The sequence below is a fragment of the Castor canadensis genome, chromosome 11 (genome assembly GCF_047511655.1).
Source record: "Castor canadensis chromosome 11, mCasCan1.hap1v2, whole genome shotgun sequence".
Lineage (NCBI taxonomy): Eukaryota > Metazoa > Chordata > Mammalia > Rodentia > Castoridae > Castor > Castor canadensis.
The window spans coordinates 126,513,796-126,534,608 of record NC_133396.1 but is presented as its reverse complement, the minus strand read 5'-3'; the positions used below and the strand labels follow the sequence as shown (position 1 = coordinate 126,534,608).

The 20,813-nt window shown below is 44.4% G+C and overlaps 1 protein-coding gene across 6 annotated transcripts; it reads left to right on the top strand.

Annotated features, from left to right (window-relative positions):
- Positions 1-2,071: 2,071 nt before the first annotated feature.
- Rhex (regulator of hemoglobinization and erythroid cell expansion) lies at positions 2,072-20,471 on the top strand. 6 transcript variants are annotated; one of them, XM_074048486.1, is made up of 7 exons: positions 2,072-2,403; positions 11,838-11,936; positions 13,571-13,688; positions 13,929-14,029; positions 15,098-15,241; positions 16,718-16,776; positions 17,306-20,471. In XM_074048486.1, the coding sequence occupies exons 3-7, from the start codon at positions 13,669-13,671 to the stop codon at positions 17,498-17,500; spliced, it is 519 nt and encodes a 172-aa protein (XP_073904587.1). In that variant the 5' UTR covers positions 2,072-2,403; positions 11,838-11,936; positions 13,571-13,668; the 3' UTR covers positions 17,501-20,471. The 6 variants fall into 6 exon arrangements, with proteins under 6 accessions (XP_073904587.1, XP_073904589.1, XP_073904586.1 ...); XM_074048487.1 differs by lacking the exon at positions 2,072-2,403 and adding an exon at positions 4,963-5,057; XM_074048488.1 differs by lacking the exon at positions 11,838-11,936 and having other exon boundaries at positions 13,608-13,688.
- Positions 20,472-20,813: the final 342 nt, after the last annotated feature.

Below are 20,813 nucleotides of genomic sequence, written 5' to 3'. Positions count from 1 at the left end.
TTCTCCTATGACGAGGACTCTTACGTAGCTACAGAGTGTGTGTAAGATGCGTGCATGTGCCACATCACGCAACTGTATGCAACATGGCACTGTCATTCACTCACTCATCGATCCACGGCCACAATCATTTGTTGAGTGCCTACTGGGTACAGGCAGAGTTCTGGCAAGTAGGCTACAGAAAGGAATGAGTTGTAGATTCTTAATGATTCTTACTCTGCTATTTAGAGCAGGCTCGTGAATGACGCCTAATAACAAAGTCATGACCTTTTTAGAGCAGAAGGAATGATGGAAATGATTGGCTCAAAACTCCTTATAGGGGTTGGGGGGGTAGCTCAGTGTGGAGCGTGTGCTTAGTGTGTGCAAGGCTCTGGGCTCTATCCCCACCATCAATCAACCAACAAACAAATGAAAAATGATACACGAGGAACATGTAGTCCAGCAAGGATAAAGGCCTCCGGTCTCCAGACACGGAGGCTCGGGTCAACTGGAGTTTCCACTAAACTCCAGTACCTTGGACCAGGCTGACAAAGGCCACGTGTGTCACTACAACACTGCCCAAAAGCGTGCAAAGGTGTACCCACTAAATAAATGTACCACCATTTCTGACACATGCTCAACACACCCTGTCCTCATCCCCAGTTAAATGAGGAACTATAAAACCGTATGTGGAGGACCTGGTATACATGGTGTTCAGAGATCTGAAATACAGACATGGCACGGTGAGCCTCAGGCAGCATCATGGAAGGTTCTGGTCACAGTGGTCACAGGAAGACTAGAACACTGTGGCTGTTACCCAAGTTGGGCTGTTGCCACATCTATGGAAACGGGTAACGGAAGTAGCAAGTCAAGAATCTTGGCTTGGTTTCCACAGGTTAATGGAAGCTTGAGTTAATTACTTAGAGTCCATGGTTGAGTCTAGAGCAAAGAGAAGTATGTTGATCACGGCCAGGCAAGCTTGGAGGGCATGAAGGGTGCAGTAAGGAAAGCAGTGGGCCCAGTTGCTAGTGTCTCTAAAATCCTGGGTGATAAAGGATTGCATGTTGCTGACATAAACCACAAAAGGAAAGAAAACTGCAGAGCAGACATAATCCACAGAGCTGTGATCATCAACGGGTCCCTAAACACTGAAAAGACCTCAACCCATGGGTGGCTGTCTCACCCCCATTTAAAGAATACAAATGCTAGTGACTACCATTTGCTGTTTGCCACACAAAGAACCCTCTGTTAAGAACTTTGCAAACTCGTTAAACAACCTTATAAGACATTAAAATTAGGTATTTTTTTATTAACCAAATTTCACAGATAAAAACTCAGGATCAGAGAGCTTAAGTATCTTTTCCTAAGTCAGTTAGCTGCTAAGTGATGGAGCCAGGACTCAAAAGTCCTCATCCATCTGTTCAGAAGCCATTATTCTACTTGGCCAACTTGTTCTGAGCAGGGGAAATAAAGGCTTTTAAAGTCCTGCTTTCCTTATCTGTTTTGTATCAGGGTTATTACATCTTCCTCCCGTTCTTCATTCTCAAGTGTAGATCGTAGGGTTTTAGCCTAAGATCCTAAAATGCCTAAAGTCCACCCTTTTTTCCCTTCCTGGCACTGTGTCTCATGCAAACCGTAAAAACCAAATTAGGTTAGTCTCATTGATGCTTGTTGGCTGCAGAGTTGTCCTTGAAAGTTATCCTTCCTCATCCATCACCCTTTATCTCATTCGCACTTATTTATATATATAATTTTTTTTGAGACAGTGTCTCCCTATGTAGCCCACCTGGCTTCAAACCTGTGATCCTCCTGCCTCTGCCTCCAAAGTGCTGGGATTACAGGCAGGTACCACCATTCCCACCTTCCATCTGAACTCTTAATCTACAAACACATCAGGTATAGATTCAGAGACCAGCTACATTGGAAGGGAACTTTGCTAACAGCTAAAGATCTGCTTCTTCATTCTACAGAGGAAGAACATGAGTCCCGCAAGGGGAAGTGAGCTGTGAGCTCATATAGCAAGTTGGTGTTAGAGCTGGGACTTGAACCTAGGCCTCTTTATTCCTCCCCAAGTGCTCTTTCCACAATACGGCACTTGTGCACATTCACAGTATTCTAACATGTACACTCAGGGAGAGAGAGGCCACTAATCTGCCCCATCAACATGAGCTGTCTGCATGGGGGAGCAAGGCAGAGCGGCCCACAGAGGCAGGAGGTGTTATCTGTCGCGCGTCTGCTTCACTCATCTGAGCTAGATTGCTATCTTCCTGGGGGGCAGGGGCAGCACCCGCCTTGTTGGAAATGATGAAACATTTTTGACCAACTTCCAGTGACGGAGAAGGTTCCGGGTGCAGCTGGTGGGGGCCGTTTCCATCTGGACCTCTCTGCAACCTAGGCTGGGATCAGACCTTGCCCATGGCCCCAGAGGTAAGTACTGTGTGCGTAGTTGGACTTGAAATTGGTTTGTAGGTTATGTGCTTGTGTGTGAGCATGCATGTAAAGAAGCTCAGACAGGATTCTTCCTTTCTGTGTTGGAATTCCAACCTGCAATCCACTTGGAGTGAACCTGAGATTCAGCAGTTTGAACTTTCTGGAGGTTAATCTCTTGTTCTGAGCCTCCAGACCTGTCTGCATTAGCAGATACAGCCATTAGGGTTCTGGTGAGAGTATGGGTTTTGCATCCAGAAAAAAATTGGTTTCAAAATCCCACTCTGCTAATTTTTGGTGAGTCTCGGTTTCCTCATCTGTAAATTGGGTGTGGGAACACTCGCCTTACAGGGTTGCTATAAGGATTCAGACATGCACACTCAGTACCAGTGCAGCACTCCATCTGCAGGAGCTGCTGACTTTTCTTTTCATGTCAGGGAAAACCTCTCCTCAGGGGTGCTTTTCTTGAGATGTGTCTAGAGCTGCAAAGGCCTAGTTGTGTGTGCATGTGGCAGTAAGAGGGTCGCCTGGGAGCGTAGCAGAAATGTCAGGAGAAAAGTCAGAAGACATGTACTATCAGAGGGAAGCCGTGCCAACACCTGGCCAAGGAAAACTGACAGCCACAGAAATCAGTCACAGTTGCCCCTTCAGTCGAGCTGACTGTGCCTGGAACAATTCCAAGAGCTTCACGTGGATGAACTCAGGCGATCCTTACACCCAAAGTAGGTAGGAGATATGAGAAGTGTCTTTACAGTTGAAGAAACTGAGGCACCACATCATTAGTGACTTGACTGAATCTGCATGAGGAAGCCCTTCTGAGGACCCTAACACAGGGTGCTGAGCGCAGGCCCTTCTTCATCTCCCTAGCCTAGAAGGGGTACAGGGGTCCAGTGCTCAGAGGTAGGGGTTAGGTGACAAGAAGGCTGGCTGATTGGCTGACCCTGCACCTTGTGCTATGAATTGGCCTCGTTGTGTGAGCTTTGGCACCACTATGGTGCCTTCAGTGGAACCAGCTACATAGTTGGTAAGGCCCCAGTGCAAAATGAAAGACAGGGGTTCCTTGTTCAGAAATTCTTAAGAATTTAAAGATGAGAGGAGCAAAGCATTAAGACACTCATGGGGCCCTTGGGAGCATGGGGCCATACTGGACTGCAAGCCCATGAAGCCAGCCCCAGCCCTGGGTTCTGACAATGAGGCAGGGACAATGCTAGAATGTTCTATGATCTCGTGAAGCCCTCTGCAAGGGAGACACTTGTCGTCCCAGACTTGGGGCTCGTGGGAGGCTCCCCTCAAGAGTAAACAGTGTTTATTATGCAAAAATCAATCTAATGTCGATGTGTACAGAGTGTTTCTATGTGCCCCCTACCCACTACAGTGTGGCTAAGAATGGTGGTTCACGCCTGTAATCCTAGCTACTCAGGAGGCAGAGATCAGGAGGACTGTGGTTTGAAGCCAGCCCCAGGAAAATAGTTCATGAGACCCTATCTCAAATAAACCCATTTTGAAAAGGGTTTCTAGAGTAGCTGAAGTGGTAAAACACCTGCTTAGCAAGCATGAGGCCCTGAGTTCAAACCCCAGTACCCAGAAAAATAACAACAATTTTTTAAAATGGCAGTGTTGGCACCTAGAAATTCAGCCAGGATGGTACACTTGGTGCATGTGAACCACGCATAAATGTGGGATTGATTGGAATGCAGACATTTAGCTGGTTCTAATTTAGCAATGTTCTTAATCACAGGGAAAAATATGATTCATGTACGTAAATTTGGTGTCATACTAATTTAAGGCCCTCAGCAAACCTGGGCTTGTTTCAGTGTCTAAATTTATTCTGACTATACTTAATAACAATGGATTTATTATCGAAAACTGCCAAGACAGTAAATTTTTGGTGTTTTCATCATAAAAAATTTAAAGTAGGTGAAGTAACATTTATGTTAATTAATTAAATTTAGCCATTCTTCAAAGTATACATATTTCAAAATGAGATATTGAGCTAGGTGCCAATGGCTCAAGCCTGTAATCCTAGCTACTTAGGAGGCTGAGATTGGGAGAATTGTGGTTTGAGACCAGCCCAGGCAAATAGTTTGTGAGACCCCCGTCTCCAAAATAACCAGAACAAAATGGGCTGGAGGTGTGGCTCAAGTAATAAAGTGACTGCTTTATAAGTGCAAAGCCCTGATTTAAAAAAAAAAAAACCCACAAGATATTGTACACAGTGACCATATTTACTTTTTTCAATTAAAAAATAATTTAGAGCCAAGCATCGTGGTGTATGCTTGTAATTCCAGTACTTGGAAGGCTGAAGCCAGAGGATTACAAGCTTGAGGGCACTGCCTGGGCTATGTAGAGAGAACCTGCCTCAAAAAACTATAATAATAATAATGATATAATTTAGGGGCTGAGGGTATAGATCATGGTAGAGCAAGTGCTCACATGCACACGGTCTTGGGTTTAATCTCCCATACGCACACGCACACACACGCACACACACACACACACACACACACACACACACAAAATAAATAAATAAATAAAATTACTTAAAATTTTTTTCCTAATAGGAAAAAATGCACGTTAATTACTGAAAATTTTGAGCAGAACAGACAGCACAAAGATGGAATTGAAATGCCTTCACAACCCCAACCCCAGTTTTGGTAACACTTAAGTATATTTTCTTCCTTCCCCTTTATGAAAAAAGTACATTTAATTAACACCCCACTTTATTTTCCTTAAATTTATATTTGTGACTAGATTTATATTTGATACACAAACCTATATTTGACATTGTGGACTTGGTGAGCCGGCTGGGTTACTATGGAGCTAGTGGGACAGTGACAGAAGCTGAAGAGCCAGAGTCTTCTCTTTGTAAATGGCACTCTTTGCACGTTTACTTTTGACTGAGGTCTGAGCAGATTGGGTGTCACCAAATGCTCCTGCTTTCTGCTTTTCCACAGAACAGATTCCTTTCTCTAGTGAATTCTTCCTAGATGTAATTTTAAGCGGCCATATTAATTTCCATCTGATGTCTTAACCCTAATTAATTTAGTTTTTGTTTCTATTTAAGTTGTTTCCTACTTTTTAAATTTAGATTGCTGGTGGATATTCTGCCCCACACCCTTTCCTCCCACCCCGACCAGGCTTTTCTCACAACACATATTTAAAAACACAGATGCAAACTCTTTAAGATTATGGTTTGCCATGCTCATTCCAGGCTTTTAAAAATCTACTTGCCTTTATATTTTATTTTAACATACAATATTTAATATTTTAGAGGCAAATCTATTTTTCATATATTCTTATATTTTCATGTTCTCTTATATTGTATATAAACTGAGAAGTTTTCTGTCGTGGGAGTTTAATAAATATTGTTTAATAGATGAATATTTAATTCTATTCCCTTATAATTTTGATGGCTCAACGTAAACATATTTCCCTCCTTAATTTCTTTGGAATTAATTTTGCTATGCAGAGCATGGACCTAGTTTTCTTTCTCCTTACAGTAACTAAGCCATTGTCCTGGGCGCAAACTTGTCAAATACTCTTTTCCTTTCCTCCACTTGCCTTGCAAACCATTCGTGGTATGTTTATAGCACACACGCATATCTTCACGTCTACTCTTAAAAAGTGCTACTCAGAAACCTGCCTTCTCACAGTCCCTTTCAAACATGATCGGACTGTTCTTGACTGTTACTATTTTCCCCAGACAAACGTTAGAATAATGTGGAGTTATAAAAAAAGCCCTCACTATAATTTTTATTGGAATTATACCGAGCCAATGAATTCATTTCAAGTAGCTGTGGCTTCACAGTCTGAAACATCACACGTCTTCCTGTTAAAGTCTATGGTTCTCAGTAAATTTCTATTATTTTCTTTCAAATAACTTTCTTGTAATTAAGACTAATTTTAGATATTTCTGTTGTGATGGTTGTTAAATCTCACAGTATTTTTTTTTCCACTGTTTCCTAGTATGACAGAAAGGACAGCTTGCAATTTTAAATATTTATCACGGCTATATCTCTTTACCAAGCAGCCTCATTAATTCTATTCATTTGGCAATGATTCTTTTGGGATTTCTAGGTATATGATCACACATTTTGCAAATAAGTGTGAATTTGATTTCTCCTTGCTCAAAACTATACTCTCACTTCTTTAACATGTTTGTAATAACTTGGGTTCCAGTAGCAGCCTGCCCGAGCACAAACCCTTTTTTTGTTTTTGTTTTTACTTTGGAGCTTGTTGACCCACCTGTTTTAGTTTTGGCTCCTTTTAATTGAAAATAACCTCCTTGGGTGGTTGTGAGAATTAAATGAATTAATCTTTGCAAAAGTGTCTGCCACATTGATCACGCTCAACAAATATCAGGATCCCGTGTATTGCTACTGTGCTATCAGAGGTTGGAACCTCCAGGAATTAAATTTCTGGCACTCATTTCTACAAGTGGTTATACTAGACATCTTTGTCTTCAGTAACTACTAAAATACTTGACCATCGTTATCAGTGCGGGATGAATACTCTTTGTTAGAGTGAGAAGCAATCATACATATTATTTACTTAACCAGAAATGAATATTTGATTTTATCAAGTGCTTTTTGGCACAATCATATTTGTGTTACATAAAAGGTAGTTCCCTGTGATGGCTGAGATGGGGCTGCTGGGTCTGATGTCTTTGAAGCTTGCCTCTAAGCTGGGTCCAAGGCAAATTGTTCAACCTCTCTACGTCTTGTTTTCCTTGTCTATGAAATGGTGACAGTGTCTGTTCTTATAAATTGTTGAACTTTACAATAGAAACTCGATGTTTGTTTCTATTACTGTAACATTTAATCTACTAGACATGCCTGGACGAAGTTCTGAAAATTTACTTCCGTAAATATATTTGTGAGATGAACCTGGAGATTTTCCCATGCTTCTGTGTGCCCTGAATTGTGTTTTATTTGTAAGAATTATGTGTTCCTTAAAACTCCGAAGTAACTTATTTATACAACCACCTAGGACAGAGCTTTTGGGAAGCTACTCCATGTTCTTCATGTGTAAATAATAGTAATAGCTGGTGTTTATTGACTGCGTATTGCTACCTGTCCACAGCCTTAACAAACATCTCATGTACCTGGCCATCCTCAGAAGCAGGAACCATTTCTACCTGTCTTGCTAATCCTGTGTGAGTCGTTACCAGTCCCCTCTCACCTGTGAGAAGACAGAGGCTTGGAGAGGTTAAGTAACAAGGCTTACTCGGCCTGGCTCCAAGTTCCTTGCCTTCAACAGCTGATTACTGTGCTCGCCACGCTTCACTGATTGTTTTGGTTTGGCTTTGGTCTGTTTAAGTTCGGTGCCTTATGCAATCAATCTTGCTAATTTATATTTTTTAGGAAATCATTGATTTTACGAATAAGTCTTAGTACTTTTATAGGTTTTTTTATTTGTTTGGTTGGGTTTGAGGGGGTTATTTATTTATTTTGGTGATACTGGGATTTGAACTCAGGGTCTCAGGCTTGTTAGGCAGGTGCTCTACCACTTGAGCCACAGCAGCCCTTTTTTGCTTTAATTACTTATTATGTAGGATCTTCCATTTTTGCCCGGTGCTGGTTTAGGACAACAAATTATACACAGCCTCTGGTGTAGCTGGGATCACAGGTGCTCACTACCACACCCAGCTTATTGATTGAGATAGGGCTTCACTAACTTTTTGCCTGGGCTGGCCTCAAGCCATCATCCTCCCAATCTCTGCCTCCCAAGTAGCTGGGATTATAGCCATGAATCACTGTACCCAGCCTGCTCAGAGTTTTCGATCTCTTCTTTTTCTGTGGCTGTAGTGTCCCCATGTCACTCATATGATTTACTTGTGCTTCCTCCTTTTCTTGGTTATTTGAAAGAGCATGTTAAATTGGGAGAGAAAAGTCAAGAAGTTTTAGAGGCTGGATGATATAAAATGGAAGTAAAGATTTAGTTTTCTTTTTAACTCTTTCCCATACAGCTTTACATCCCTCTGTCTTCTTCCAACCCGGCCTTTAAGACCTAGAAAGCTTAGGACTAGAAAGAACCTTAGGAGTGTTTGGCTGAATTCCCTAAGTCACCAAGGCCTCCAGAAGACTTCTACCTTTCCGAGTTCACACCATTAGTAAGTCACGGAGCAGTTAGACCTCCAGGGAGAAGCTGTCCCTTGTGGTGAGGGGCCGTTAGCCACTTAATAATTTCAAGTATTTTTTCCAGTACTGGGGACCGAACCCAGAGCCTTGCACATGCTAGGCAAGCACTTTACCACTGAGCTACACCCCCAGCCTCCACTGGCCACTTAATGACATCCGTCATGGTGTTCATAGCTCATCTCATCCTGGATCTTATCTTCAACCTATATTCAAAACAAGCGCCTACATTTCCCAAAGTACATACACCAACCCAATTTTTAACAGCTCGGCTCTAGTCACGATGGTGGGGGAGTGTTTAAAGTTGAGTAATGCCTAAGGTTTCCGTGTGCTTCCCGTGGGCCTGGCGTTGCATAAAAGACTTTCCAAACAGCTTAAATCATTGAACCTACACGAGAACTCTGTGGGGTAAATACTGTCATTCTTCCCACTTTGTAGATATAGAAACCGAGGCACTGAGAAATTCAGTAATTTACACCTAGAACGGGACAGAGCTCTATTTAGATCTCTTTGATGGCTGCTTTCATTCTGCAGCCACCGGCTGTGTTGGCATATTTGGCAAGCAATATGCTCCTAATATATTAAATGGTGGAGCTGGACTCAGGTGGCTCAAGCCTGTAATCCTAGCCACTCACGAGGCAAAGAGCAGGAGGATCGAGGTTCAAGGCCAGCCTGGGCAAATCATTCATGAGACCCTATCTCGAAATAACCCTTCCCCAAAAAAAAGGGCTGGTGGAGTGGCCCAAGTGATAGTGTGCCTGCCTAGAAGGTATGAAGCCCTGACTTCAAACCTCAGTACCACCAAAAAACAATAAAACAAAAAGAGCAAGGGGGGTGAGGAGAGGGAGAGGGCGGAGGGCAGGGTGGAGAAATGGCCCAAACAATGGATGGACATGTGAATAAATGAATAAAAAAAAAAAAGAGCCAAAATAAGATAATGGTTTTAAAATGGGACATTTATCCAAAGAAGTGATTTTCAACTAAGAATGACTTCCTCTTACAGGGGGCATTTAGGAATGTGTGGTGCAGTTTTTGGTTATTTTGGTTGTTACATTGACCTGTTACATTGGTGGGCTTCCCGGATGCTTCATGCCTTGTAGTGCGCAAAGCAGTGCTAGATACAGAGGACTTGTTCTGCCCCAAACGTCAGATCCCACTGAGAAACGCGATGGAGCAGGGCTCAGAGTTGGCCCCCAGTATTGTAGGTGCTGCACCCGCGGGTTCACCCAACTGCAAATGAAGATATTTGAAAAACAAATGGTGACTGTACTGAAAGTGTATAGACTGCCTTTCTCGTCATTATTCTCTAAACAAAAGGGTATAAAAACTATTTACACAGCACCAACATCGTATTAGGCATTGTAAAAATGCAGAGATGACTGAAAGTACAGGAGCTTGATGCATAGGTTATATGAAAATAGAATGCCATTTTACGTAGTGGATTTGAGCATCCAGATTTCTGTAGCCATAAGGAGGTCCTGGATCCAGATGCCTGAAGATCAAGGGACAACTATAATTTTTTTTTTCATTTTTCTTTTATTATTCATATGTGCATACAAGGCTTGGTTCATTTCTCCCCCCTGCCCCCACCCCCTCCCTTACCACCCACTCCACCCCCTCCCGCTCCCCCCCCTCAATACCCAGCAGAAACTATTTTGCCCTTATCTCTAATTTTGTTGTAGAGAGAGTATAAGCAATAATAGGAAGGAACAAGGGGTTTTGCTGGTTGAGATAAGGATAGCTATACAGGGCATTGACTCACATTGATTTCCTGTGCGTGGGTGTTACCTTCTAGGTTAATTCTTTTTGATCTAACCTTTTCTCTAGTTCCTGGTCCCCTTTTCCTATTGGCCTCAGTTGCTTTAAGGTATCTGCTTTAGTTTCTCTGCATTAAGGGCAACAAATGCTAGCTAGTTTTTTAGGTGTCTTACCTATCCTCACCCCTCCCTTGTGTGCTCTCGCTTTTATCATGTGCTCATAGTCCAATCCCTTGTTGTGTTTGCCCTTGATCTAATGTCCACATATGAGGGAGAACATACGATTTTTGGTCTTTTGGGCCAGGCTAACCTCACTCAGAATGATGTTCTCCAGTTCCATCCATTTACCAGCGAATGATAACATTTCGTTCTTCTTCATGGCTGCATAGAATTCCATTGTGTATAGATACCACATTTTCTTAATCCATTCGTCAGTGGTGGGGCATCTTGGCTGTTTCCATAACTTGGCTATTGTGAATAGTGCCGCAATAAACATGGATGTGCAGGTGCCTCTGGAGTAACAGTCTTTTGGGTATATCCCCAAGAGTGGTATTGCTGGATCAAATGGTAGATCGATGTCCAGCTTTTTAAGTATCCTCCAAATTTTTTTCCAGAGTGGTTATACTAGTTTACATTCCCACCAACAGTGTAAGAGGGTTCCTTTTTCCCCGCATCCTCGCCAACACCTGTTGTTGGCGGTGTTGCTGATGATGGCTATTCTAACAGGGGTGAGGTGGAATCTTAGTGTGGTTTTAATTTGCATTTCCTTTATTGCTAAAGATGGTGAGCATTTTTTCATGTGTTTTCTGGCCATTTGAATTTCTTCTTTTGAGAAAGTTCTGTTTAGTGGGACAACTATAATTTTAAATGCTGCTACACAACTCAGCCGTGGCAAACTCCAATGCGGTCAGGGGTCAGCTGGCCACTGAAGAGAGCTCTTGCCACGTTTGGGCAACCAAATCAAAATCCTCAGAGTGTAACATTGAATAAAAATCACCTCTGTGCTGAATTTTGTCCATGGGTGCCCAGGTAGAAGCTTCTGAGTGGAGGTTTTTCTGATCTGCAAATATGTTTACAATATGTTGAAGGGAAAACTACTAATCTTCAAACAGATCGTATACATATTTACCCGTATTTGTACATACACCTGTATACGGGGTATACATGTATACAGACATGCAATGAAATGTTCCTAAAAGTTTTTGGTAGGATATGGACAAAGGTTTGAGGTGATTTTGTAAAATGATTTTCGCATTCATATTTTTAGTTCTTCCTTTACAAATATATACTAGTTGTGTAACTTTTAATAAATGAAGTAGGAGAAGAGGCAAGTGTGGTGCGCCTACACCTTTTATTCCAGCCATGGGGAGTCTGAGGCAGGAGGATTGCAAGCTATATAGTGACACTCTGTCTCAATAAATAAGCAAACAAATTAAATAAATAGGAAAAGAGTCTTTAAACTTTAAAAACACATTGTATGCTGTCAGAGCATGGCCTGGCAACTCACTTATATGGGTTCCTGCATGGGTTCTCTCACCAGCCCCATAGGGAACTAAGGACAGGTCTCCTGCAGGAAGACTGGAGCGGTCCAGATGTTAACAACATGACTTTGTGCTGCTTCTTGGTACTACAGTGACAGGTACTGGGACAATGAGAAGGGCTCCATCCTAGAGAGGAAGGGGAAGGCTCCCATTTAGGACTTTCTCACATTTTGTTGTTCCTCCCCTCCTTGCCCCGCCCTGCCATCTCTCATGCCAAATTACACAAAACGAGGAGCTTATGTCTGGATCCTGAATCTGCCTCATTGCAGGTGATGTTACGTGCACTCTGTTCATTTATGTGAAAAGTAAAGGGTGGACATAGTTAGAGTCCTTTGACAGAAGAGTCTAGAACTGACCATGTAGGAAAGAGAGAGGTTACGCAAGCAGGATGAATAAACTGAGCACGTGTTGCTGGCAGCTGTTGACCTCTCTCCAAAGAAGACTCACCTCAAGGACTGGCTGGTTGCTGTGTGAAAAGCATATGAAGAGACAGCGCCATTCTCTCTCTAGGGAAACAGGGCCATGGAAAAGCAGGGATGGTAATCCTGTAGCCCCCTCCCCATCACCTCTCTCTTCTCTTCCCTCCCTCCATCCTAATCCCCGCCCCCCCTTTCCTGACTCTTGGTGCAGGTTTTGATCTTAGGAAAACCCAGTGAGAGAATTACAAATAAAAACTCAGGACTTCTCACATTGCCTTTTGCACTTGGAAACCCTGACTGGGAAAATAAGCATTTATGACCATCAAGGGCTCTTTAAAGTTTATAGTCGGCCACAGGAAGGACAGACAGTCTGTGGGTGAGTGGGTGGCCTCATCTCAGGGCTCAGTAATTACTATTTCAAAGGCTTTGAAATGATCTTACCTTTGCTTACAGAAAATGCCACAGTTTGGTGGAATTCGTGCACGGATTCTTAAATTTTATTTATTTATTTGTGGTGCTGGGGATCAAACCCAGAACCTCGCACATGCTAGCCAAGTACTCTCCTACTAACCTACATCCCCAGACCTTTAAAAAAATTTTTTTTTGTGATTTGAACTTAAGGCCTCACACTTCCTAGGCAGGTGCTGTACCACTTGAGCCACTCTACCAGTCCTACTATTTTTATTTGGGGATAGGGTATGGCTATATAGCCCAGGCCAGCTTCCAACTCCCACTCACCTGCCTCAGCCTCCCAAGTGCTGGAAATACAGGCATATACCACCATGCAAGGCGGATTTTTTGAAATACAGATTTGTGAGGGTGTAACAACATCCACAGTCCTAAAGCACACCGAAACTGAGTGGTGTGTGTGTAAGCCTGTGTTTGATGTGTGAGCATTTAACATCTGGATTTCTTCAACAAATCTACACCAATATTAGTGGCTCATCAGGACACCATGTTTCCAGCAGCTTCTTTAGTGTTCTGGGGCACAGAAGCATGGTTGAGTGAGGGCTTAGAGCTCACATGCAGGCCTGGTCACTTGCTGGCTGTCACTTATTGGAGCCTCCTGTTGCTTTGCTCTAAAAGGTTGGTAACTATACCTCACTCATAGGATTATCATCTGAATTAGGAAAGATGGAGATGGAGGATGTGCGACTGTGGTTAGTACTGAGGTTGGCTGGCTAGTAACATGGTTATTATTCTGCATATTCAAAACCTGAAACGTGGGGAGAGATAACCAAACAGTTGATCTTGCCTAAAGGGGGCTAAGGCACAGAGCCGGGAGGCCTGACCTCAGGCCTTGCCTCCCACAGGCCCTAGGAGGATCCTGACAGCAGTATTACCTCCCAGGTTGCTTCCTGCTGCCCCCAGAAGACTCTGCGTCCAACTTACGACTGGCGAGTGCTCAGCCATGAGTATCATGCTGACAGGGTGAGTGGGCCCAAAAAGAGCCAGAGCAGGCCTGTAACCAGGCTAACTGGTGTAGCTGGCTTCCAAGGCAAGCCCACCATCCTTCCTGACTACTCCAGCCGTACTGTCCAGAGAGGCAAAGGGATCTGTCCAAGACACACGGCAATGGAAGATGTCCTCCTCCATTGGGGCAGGAATAGGTTTGCAATTGTTTTAACATCTCTGCCACCTCTGACTTTGACCTGTCTTCTTTCCCAACAGCGATATGGAGCTCTGGCATGGCTTAGTGATTGCAGCAGCATCCCTTTTCCTCCATTCCTGCCTCCTCATAGCCATCACTTACCTGCTCAGAAGACACATAGGTAACTGGTTAAGCCTCCTTGCTCCTCCTGGTCCCCTTCAGAGCCATTTCCAGTGAGACCCCTGGAGCTCCTGAGTATCCCTTGAAAACCAACCTGAGGACCCACTGTGTAGAGTACTTGCCACTCTGACCTTTGCCAATCCATACTGGGTAATCCCCACTCTGAGCTGCCTTTCACCAGACCTAGTCCTGGTTTGCAATGATTGCCTGGCTCCTTCTACGCTGGACCTCATGCCTGAAGATGGGCCTCTGCTAGGCTGGTATGGGAGGGCTCTTTCCTTTGTGCCTAACTTTCGTCCTCATGCCAAAGGGCTGTCCTTGAAGAATGGCCTGGAATGGCAACAGAGAGAAATATGAACTGACATAGAGTAGAAGGTAGAGAAGCTCTGTCCTGGGAAAGCATTCCAATTGGGGGAAACAAAACAGTGCTGCTCTGACTGTGCAAAGATGGTGGCGGGGTGGTGGTGGTGGTGGGTGGACAGGATGATGCCTAAAGGGTTTTCCAGGAAAGGAAATCTGGCCTTCTCCATTCACCCCTCATTCATTCATTCAGCAGATGTTTATTGAGCATCTCTAGGCACTCTCTATGTCTAGGCTATACGACAAGAAAAACACAAAATCCCTGCCCTGTGGAACTTCCCACTCATGGGACAACAAGCAAGATAAAGAGGTGACACATGTCTGTGACAGCATGGCACGGGCTAGGGAGAGGGCTGGTAGAGGGACTGAAGTGGTACAGTGCCTGCCCAGCAAGTGCTAGGGAAGAAGCATGAAGCAAGGCAAGGAGACGTGAACTTGGAGGGGACCATCCACGCTGAGATCTGGCCTCTTTGTATAAACTGGGAGGAAGTGAGAAGTGAGCCACACTGCAGAGGCCAAAGGCAAGGGCAGGCTGGACACACAAAGCAAGGGAGGCAAGAGTAAGTCCAGAGAGGAGGGGAAGCGAGGTGAGGGCCTCTGAGGCTAGGGCAGGAGCTTTTTCTGCAAGTGAGGCAAGGGTCTGAAGACAAGGGAGGATTCAGAAGCACTTGATTCATTTTACTTTTGACCCTTGCCCTCTGCCTTCCAGCCCACCAGACTGAACGGATACTGAAAGAGACCAGGCTCCAGGCCTGCAGGCCCAGCCCCACCCATTGCTACTCACCTGCTACCAAGGACATGAAGGCAACTTGGACAGGCAGAGGCACCCCTGTGTCTGCTCCCCGTTACAGGAGTGAGTAAGCGGAGGGGGAGAACTTGTCTCAAAGCTTATTGTACCCTGTCTGCATAGCAAAGTGCTTCCCTCCAGCAGCCTGTGTCTGTCCCTGCTGGCCCAAGCTCTGTCTGGGGATTCCTCACCCTTCTTCAGTTCAGGCCTTGGCAGTCTTCCTGTCTAGAAAGGTGCCCATCTTGCCACATGGGTAAGACTTTTTGGCGTTTCCATGGCCTGAGTTCATGCCTGGCCTTGGTCATGTGTGAATGAATGCAGGGGGATTGGGGTGGTCTCTGCTTCTTTGTTTTTTTTTTTTTTTCTTTATGCATTTTCTGCTTCTCTCTTTGTAATACTATGGCACCTTGGGTTCATCCAGCTGATGGGGGAGCTAAGACTTGACACCTCTGCCTATGTTCACCATGGCTCCACTGCACAGTGTACTGTCTGGCCAGTTCATTGACTGGTTCCAGAAACTAGCTCCTTCACACGCCCCATGGTGACACTTCCTTACTGTCTGCAGTCTGCACGATATCTGGGCATTTGAGTTTTGGTGATGGCTTCTTTCTAACTCCTGCTACAAGTAAGCCAACAGGAACAACACCCTCTTGTTTATGTGTGCAGGTCTCCTGCACACAGGGTCTGGTACATGCCTCTGAGCTACATCCTTAGCCCCACTGTCTTGTTTTTTATGTCAAGGGTCAGAGACACAGTGGGTCCATAGTCACCCAAAACTGCGATTTCATCAGCAAGACAGCTGGGGGATGGGAGGTGTGTGGAGGGGTGTAGGGTGCTCAATATCAGAGTTTGCACTTTTTCCACTGGTTTATCTCTTGATTGGGTTGAGTTTGCTCTGTCCTTTTGATTGTATCTCTTCAGTTGAGATAAGGCCTCAATGTCCTGTCTGTGGGAACCAGAGAGTACTGCTTACAGCATCAGAGTGGAGGAGGCACTGCCACCTGCCCCTCCCAGTCCCGACCCTTGGCCCAGAGCATCACTGAGCTTGGCTGGCAGGGGTCTCAGAGATCACTGCTCCACCCTCTTGTTTTACAGAGGACAAAATCCAAGGCACAAAAAGAGATGGGACCTGCTAGAGCTAGTGACAGCTTTAGACTGGAACCTGTGCCTGGAACTTGTGAGGCCAGAGCAGCTTGCATTGGGAACACTGCCTCTGCATGTCCCCGTGGACCTCCCTTTCTGGCGACAGTCCCTCCTAAGCACTGGTGAGCCTGGTGTGCTTGTCATTCTTTTAGATGGAGCCAAATTAAACAGCAGTGCCCAGACTCCTGGCCAAGTTCCTGCCCTTTTTCAGAAGCTCTCCCACCTGCCACTTCCTCTCTTTCTCTTTTGAGGACTGTCTGTATCTCTCTTTCCCGCCCCCTTTGTGTCACTGGCTCTGCCTCTGACTTTGTCCCTATTCTCTCTCCTGTTGTCTCTGTTCCTCTGTTAACACCTCCCTGGCTTGCTTTGAAAGAGAACCCATTTCTCTCTTCCTCCCAGATGACAGCGACACATCCTCAGACAGCTCGCCTCCCACCTGCCAGGTAACCACACTCCTGGTGAGCCCACCCTCCACCTGTAGCCTGGGTTCCTGCTACAAAACAGGGAATTGGGTCCACCCTGGTTATGGAGGTGGGAGCAAGAAAGGGAGGGGGGCCAGTGAGTCCTTACAGCATCCTTAGGTGAAAGTGGTCAGGCTTCTACCCACAATTCCTCATCAGCATGGCTCGCCCACACAAAATGGGTCTGAACTGACCATACATAAAGTCAGAGTGTTAATGGGAGCACCCCTTCTCCCCATACCCCAGTCACTGGGCCAAGATCCACCTAGTCCTGACCTTCCTTGGATTTTGTTTCTGGATCCTTCCTTCTCATTCACCACCTTCTCCCTGCTTATCCTTAAGCCCATTCCCTGCAGACAGGTAGAACAAAATAAACTGGCAATCTTCCTCATTGCCCCGGCCCTGCTCTCAGATACAGCTACCTAGATCTGGGTCCCTTCCCATCAAGCCTTGGGCAAGCCTCTTTGAAAGAGAGTTCAGTCCTGGGGCCCTGCCTTCTCCCACACGTCTCTGCTTTCTTCCTCAGGCCACCAAGGATGTGAATTACACACAAGTGGTCTTTTCAGCCCCTGAAGAACTAAACAAAGAGTCTTTCCTGGACTATGAGGATGTAAAGGAAACCATGGACTATGTCAATGTCAATCCCAAAAGTCATAAACCCAATAACTGGACTTGTCCTACTGTCTCAGAGCCAGTGGAATACACTCAAGTGGCTATGTGAATTCTAGATTTCTTAACGGGATGCAAATCTCTATGGATCTTTGCATTTATTTTGTAGGGGAATTCCTTTACTTAAAAAGTTTTTAAACAATGCATAGGGGAAAAAAATAGGCCCATGCCCCAGTAAGAAAGATCCAATCAGATGTGAGGAAGAACTTCCAATGGAAACATTGGACTAGTAAGAGAACATGGTAAGGTCTTTTTAAAGGTTTTCATCAGCTCTACTGAAGTTCTGTCTGGTGATCTTAAGGTTAAATGACTTCTCTTTGAGCTCTTTAATTATTAGCAACACACAACTTCCTTACAAGTTTTAAATAAAATTGTAACTAGCAGTTCCTTTTTTTTCTCTTGCCTAATCCTGCATGTGGTTCATCAGTGATATATTTTGCTTAGTAATCCTGCTTTGGCCTGAGAATTTCAAATAATTCTTGTAGAAAGCCAACCATGAAACTGGCCTTTGAAGTTGCTGGTTTGCTTTTTTTTTTTATAAGCAAAAGATGACAAATTGAATCCTAGTCAATATCAACCAGCATCATAACTGCTTATTCCAAGGAAACGCTTCCAAGCTTGCATCCAATAAAATCAATATTCTTTCCTGGGTGTTGACTCAATAAAGAATAGCTTTATTTATTTATTTAATAACTGGGGGTGTGGCTCAAGTGGTAGAGCATTTGCAGGAGGCCCTGAGTTCAAAAATGCACCAAGAAGAAAAAAATAAATAAATGAAAGAGAATAACTTATCAGAAACTGGCAGATTGTAAAATATTTAACTGTGAAGTCCAGTCAGTCCCATTAAGTCAGGAACAAAGTAAGTAAAACTGTCCACAGGCCTGCTATTTCTTTATTAGCTAACACTGCTTTAGAAGTTCTATTACGGCAGTAAGACGGCTAACAAGCCATGCGCAGTGGCTGCACCTGTGCGCCTCCCAGCTACTCTGGAGGTGGAGGTGGAAGGACGTGAGTCCTAGAACTGGAGTCCTGTCTGGGCAACCTATCTCTAAATAAATAAATAAGTACTGAAGCTACTGAACAGAGGATAAATTTGTTGTTATTTGTAGATATCCTAGCCTTAGAAAACCATACGGACTTAACTTAAAATGCTTTAAAATTGATAATGTGTATTACCCAGCCACTAGATAAATACACATTTTTTTCCTAGTAGCTAATTAAGACTGGAAGGGAAAAAAATGGTTCGCAAGAAGTAAACAAACACACGTAAAGAATGAAACCCTAGGAGAGCTCCTGGTCAAGTTCAAATTCAGATTAGTGGTGATCAGGTCTTAAAGACTATTAGCTGTGCTCTATCTGCTGGTTGTAATGACCTTCCCAGCTCTGGTGCTGTGGGTAGCTGGCCAGCCTTCACCTTCCTGGTTCCTCATAACCAAGATGAATCTGTAGGGATGGTTCTAGGTTGAATTTTGGGTGATGGAAAGCTTTGCCAGCCTGTTTGTCCCTTCACCTTTAACTCTTATGTTATTCCCCTCCTTGTCAGCTTTACCAAGCTGAGAAAAAGACTCTATTGATTAGCTAGACAGAAGGAGAATAGACATCAACAATAATAGCACTGTCCTTGCATTAAGAAATTAAACTTGCTGGGCATGGTGGTGCACGTCTGTAATCCCATCTACTTAGGAGATAAAGGCAGGAGGCTCTCGAATTCAAGGCCAGCCCAGGCAAAGGGAGTGAGACCTGCCCTCAAAGACAAAATACCAAAAGGCTAGAGCCATAGCTCAAGTGGTGCAATGCTTGACTAGGGTCATGAGTTCAAGCCCCAATACTACCAAAAAAAAAAAAAGAAAGCAAAGAAATGAAATTTCTTAATGATCTCTTTTTAAAAGGGAAAAAATATTCAGGAATGTGCTAAAGAGATTCAGATCACAATAAACATGACCTGTCTTCAGTGGATTCTTTTGCTTGTTTATATTATTTTGTTGAGACAGGCTGTCACCATGTAGCCCAGACAGACCAACTTGAGATCCTCCTGCCTCATCCTTCCTATTGCTGGGATTACAGTCATGAACCACCATGCCTGGCTCAATGAATTCTTATTCTAAAGTAGAAAGCATCCAAATCCCCACCATGGGAGCTGCAGCAAAATTCCACGAGTGTCTTATTAGCTAACCAGACCTACGGAGTGAGGAGGAATTTTATGGTCAACATTAGTAGATCTTTTGCTCCTGGGACCAGAATGAATTGCTGGGCTCAGAGGAGCTCTCAAAAGGCCCATGCCCTCAGTCTCTAAACCAGAACCCAGTGAAGTAACGCCAGCTCTATGGTCTTTTGAGATCCCACTAACTCCTTCAAGCATTTGAGCATAAGTCTCACTGCCTTTCAGGCAGAAATTCCTATGCTCAATGCCATCTCTGCAGGAAAAAAAAACCCTCATTCTTTTCCCTTGCCAAATGCGTCCTCTGTGGGCTTAGAGAGAAGTAAGAGTGTCCTCCTGTCCAGGTATCTCAAGAAAACTGGGTCAGATGAGGGGCTGACACTGTGGGACTTCAGGAGAGGCTGGGTGACTTTCCTTGCCTGTCCCTAGGGGTCATGACTGCTTTGGGCACTCCAGGAGAGGTAGAGGGAATACACTGGATCTCATCAATATTTGGTTGGTGAAGAGACCTCTCTCCCTGATTCTCAGCAGACAGACCTGCCCAGCCCAGCCCAGCCCAGCCCAGACTGACAAGTGCCAGCACATTCAGCTCCACAGTGCCACCTTGTGGCCCCAAGGCAAACTCCAGGACCCTGCTTTCCCCATTTGAGCATAAGAGAAACCATTATGTCTGGTACAGTAGCTCCAGGAAGGTTCTCACCTCACACACACACCTTTGTTCATGAAGGTCACATTTTAATTTTATCTTGCCTAGCCTGTTGTCATTTCCCCTAGGAAATAAAGATGCCCCCAAATTTCCTGGATATTAAAGAGTTTTATTGGTCGATTTCAACCACATCTCCGTGTTCTAGACCCAGAAGTGAACCTGGGCTGAATCTATAGCCCATTGATAGGTAAAAGACCTATGGACATACAAAACACAGAGGCTTCCATCCTGAACTGTAGACTCTCCTGGGCCCAAGGCCATTTGTCACTCACTGGATGCATCTGGAGCCAGCCCATTTTTATTCTCTCCGACATCAGTAGAGAGTTCTATAGCTTACAGTCTTAATAATTCCTCCCAGCGAAGTGGTATTGTTATTTCTTCTTAATAAATGAGGACAGTGTTGCTCAGAGATTGGGTAACTTGCTGGGCTTGTGCAGGTAGAAAAAGGGAGAGATCTGACAGGTTGAGGCAGGAGGATTGAAAGTTCAAGGCCAGCCTGGG

Coding starts and splice junctions, on each gene's coding strand:
- Rhex (XM_074048488.1), top strand. CDS start 13,669: ATGAGTATCATGCTGACAGG. Junction 14,030..15,097: donor CCTGCTCAGAAGACACATAG/GTAACTGGTTAA, acceptor TCTGCCTTCCAG/CCCACCAGACTGAACGGATA. Junction 16,777..17,305: donor GCCAGGTAACCACACTCCTG/GTGAGCCCACCC, acceptor TTTCTTCCTCAG/GCCACCAAGGATGTGAATTA.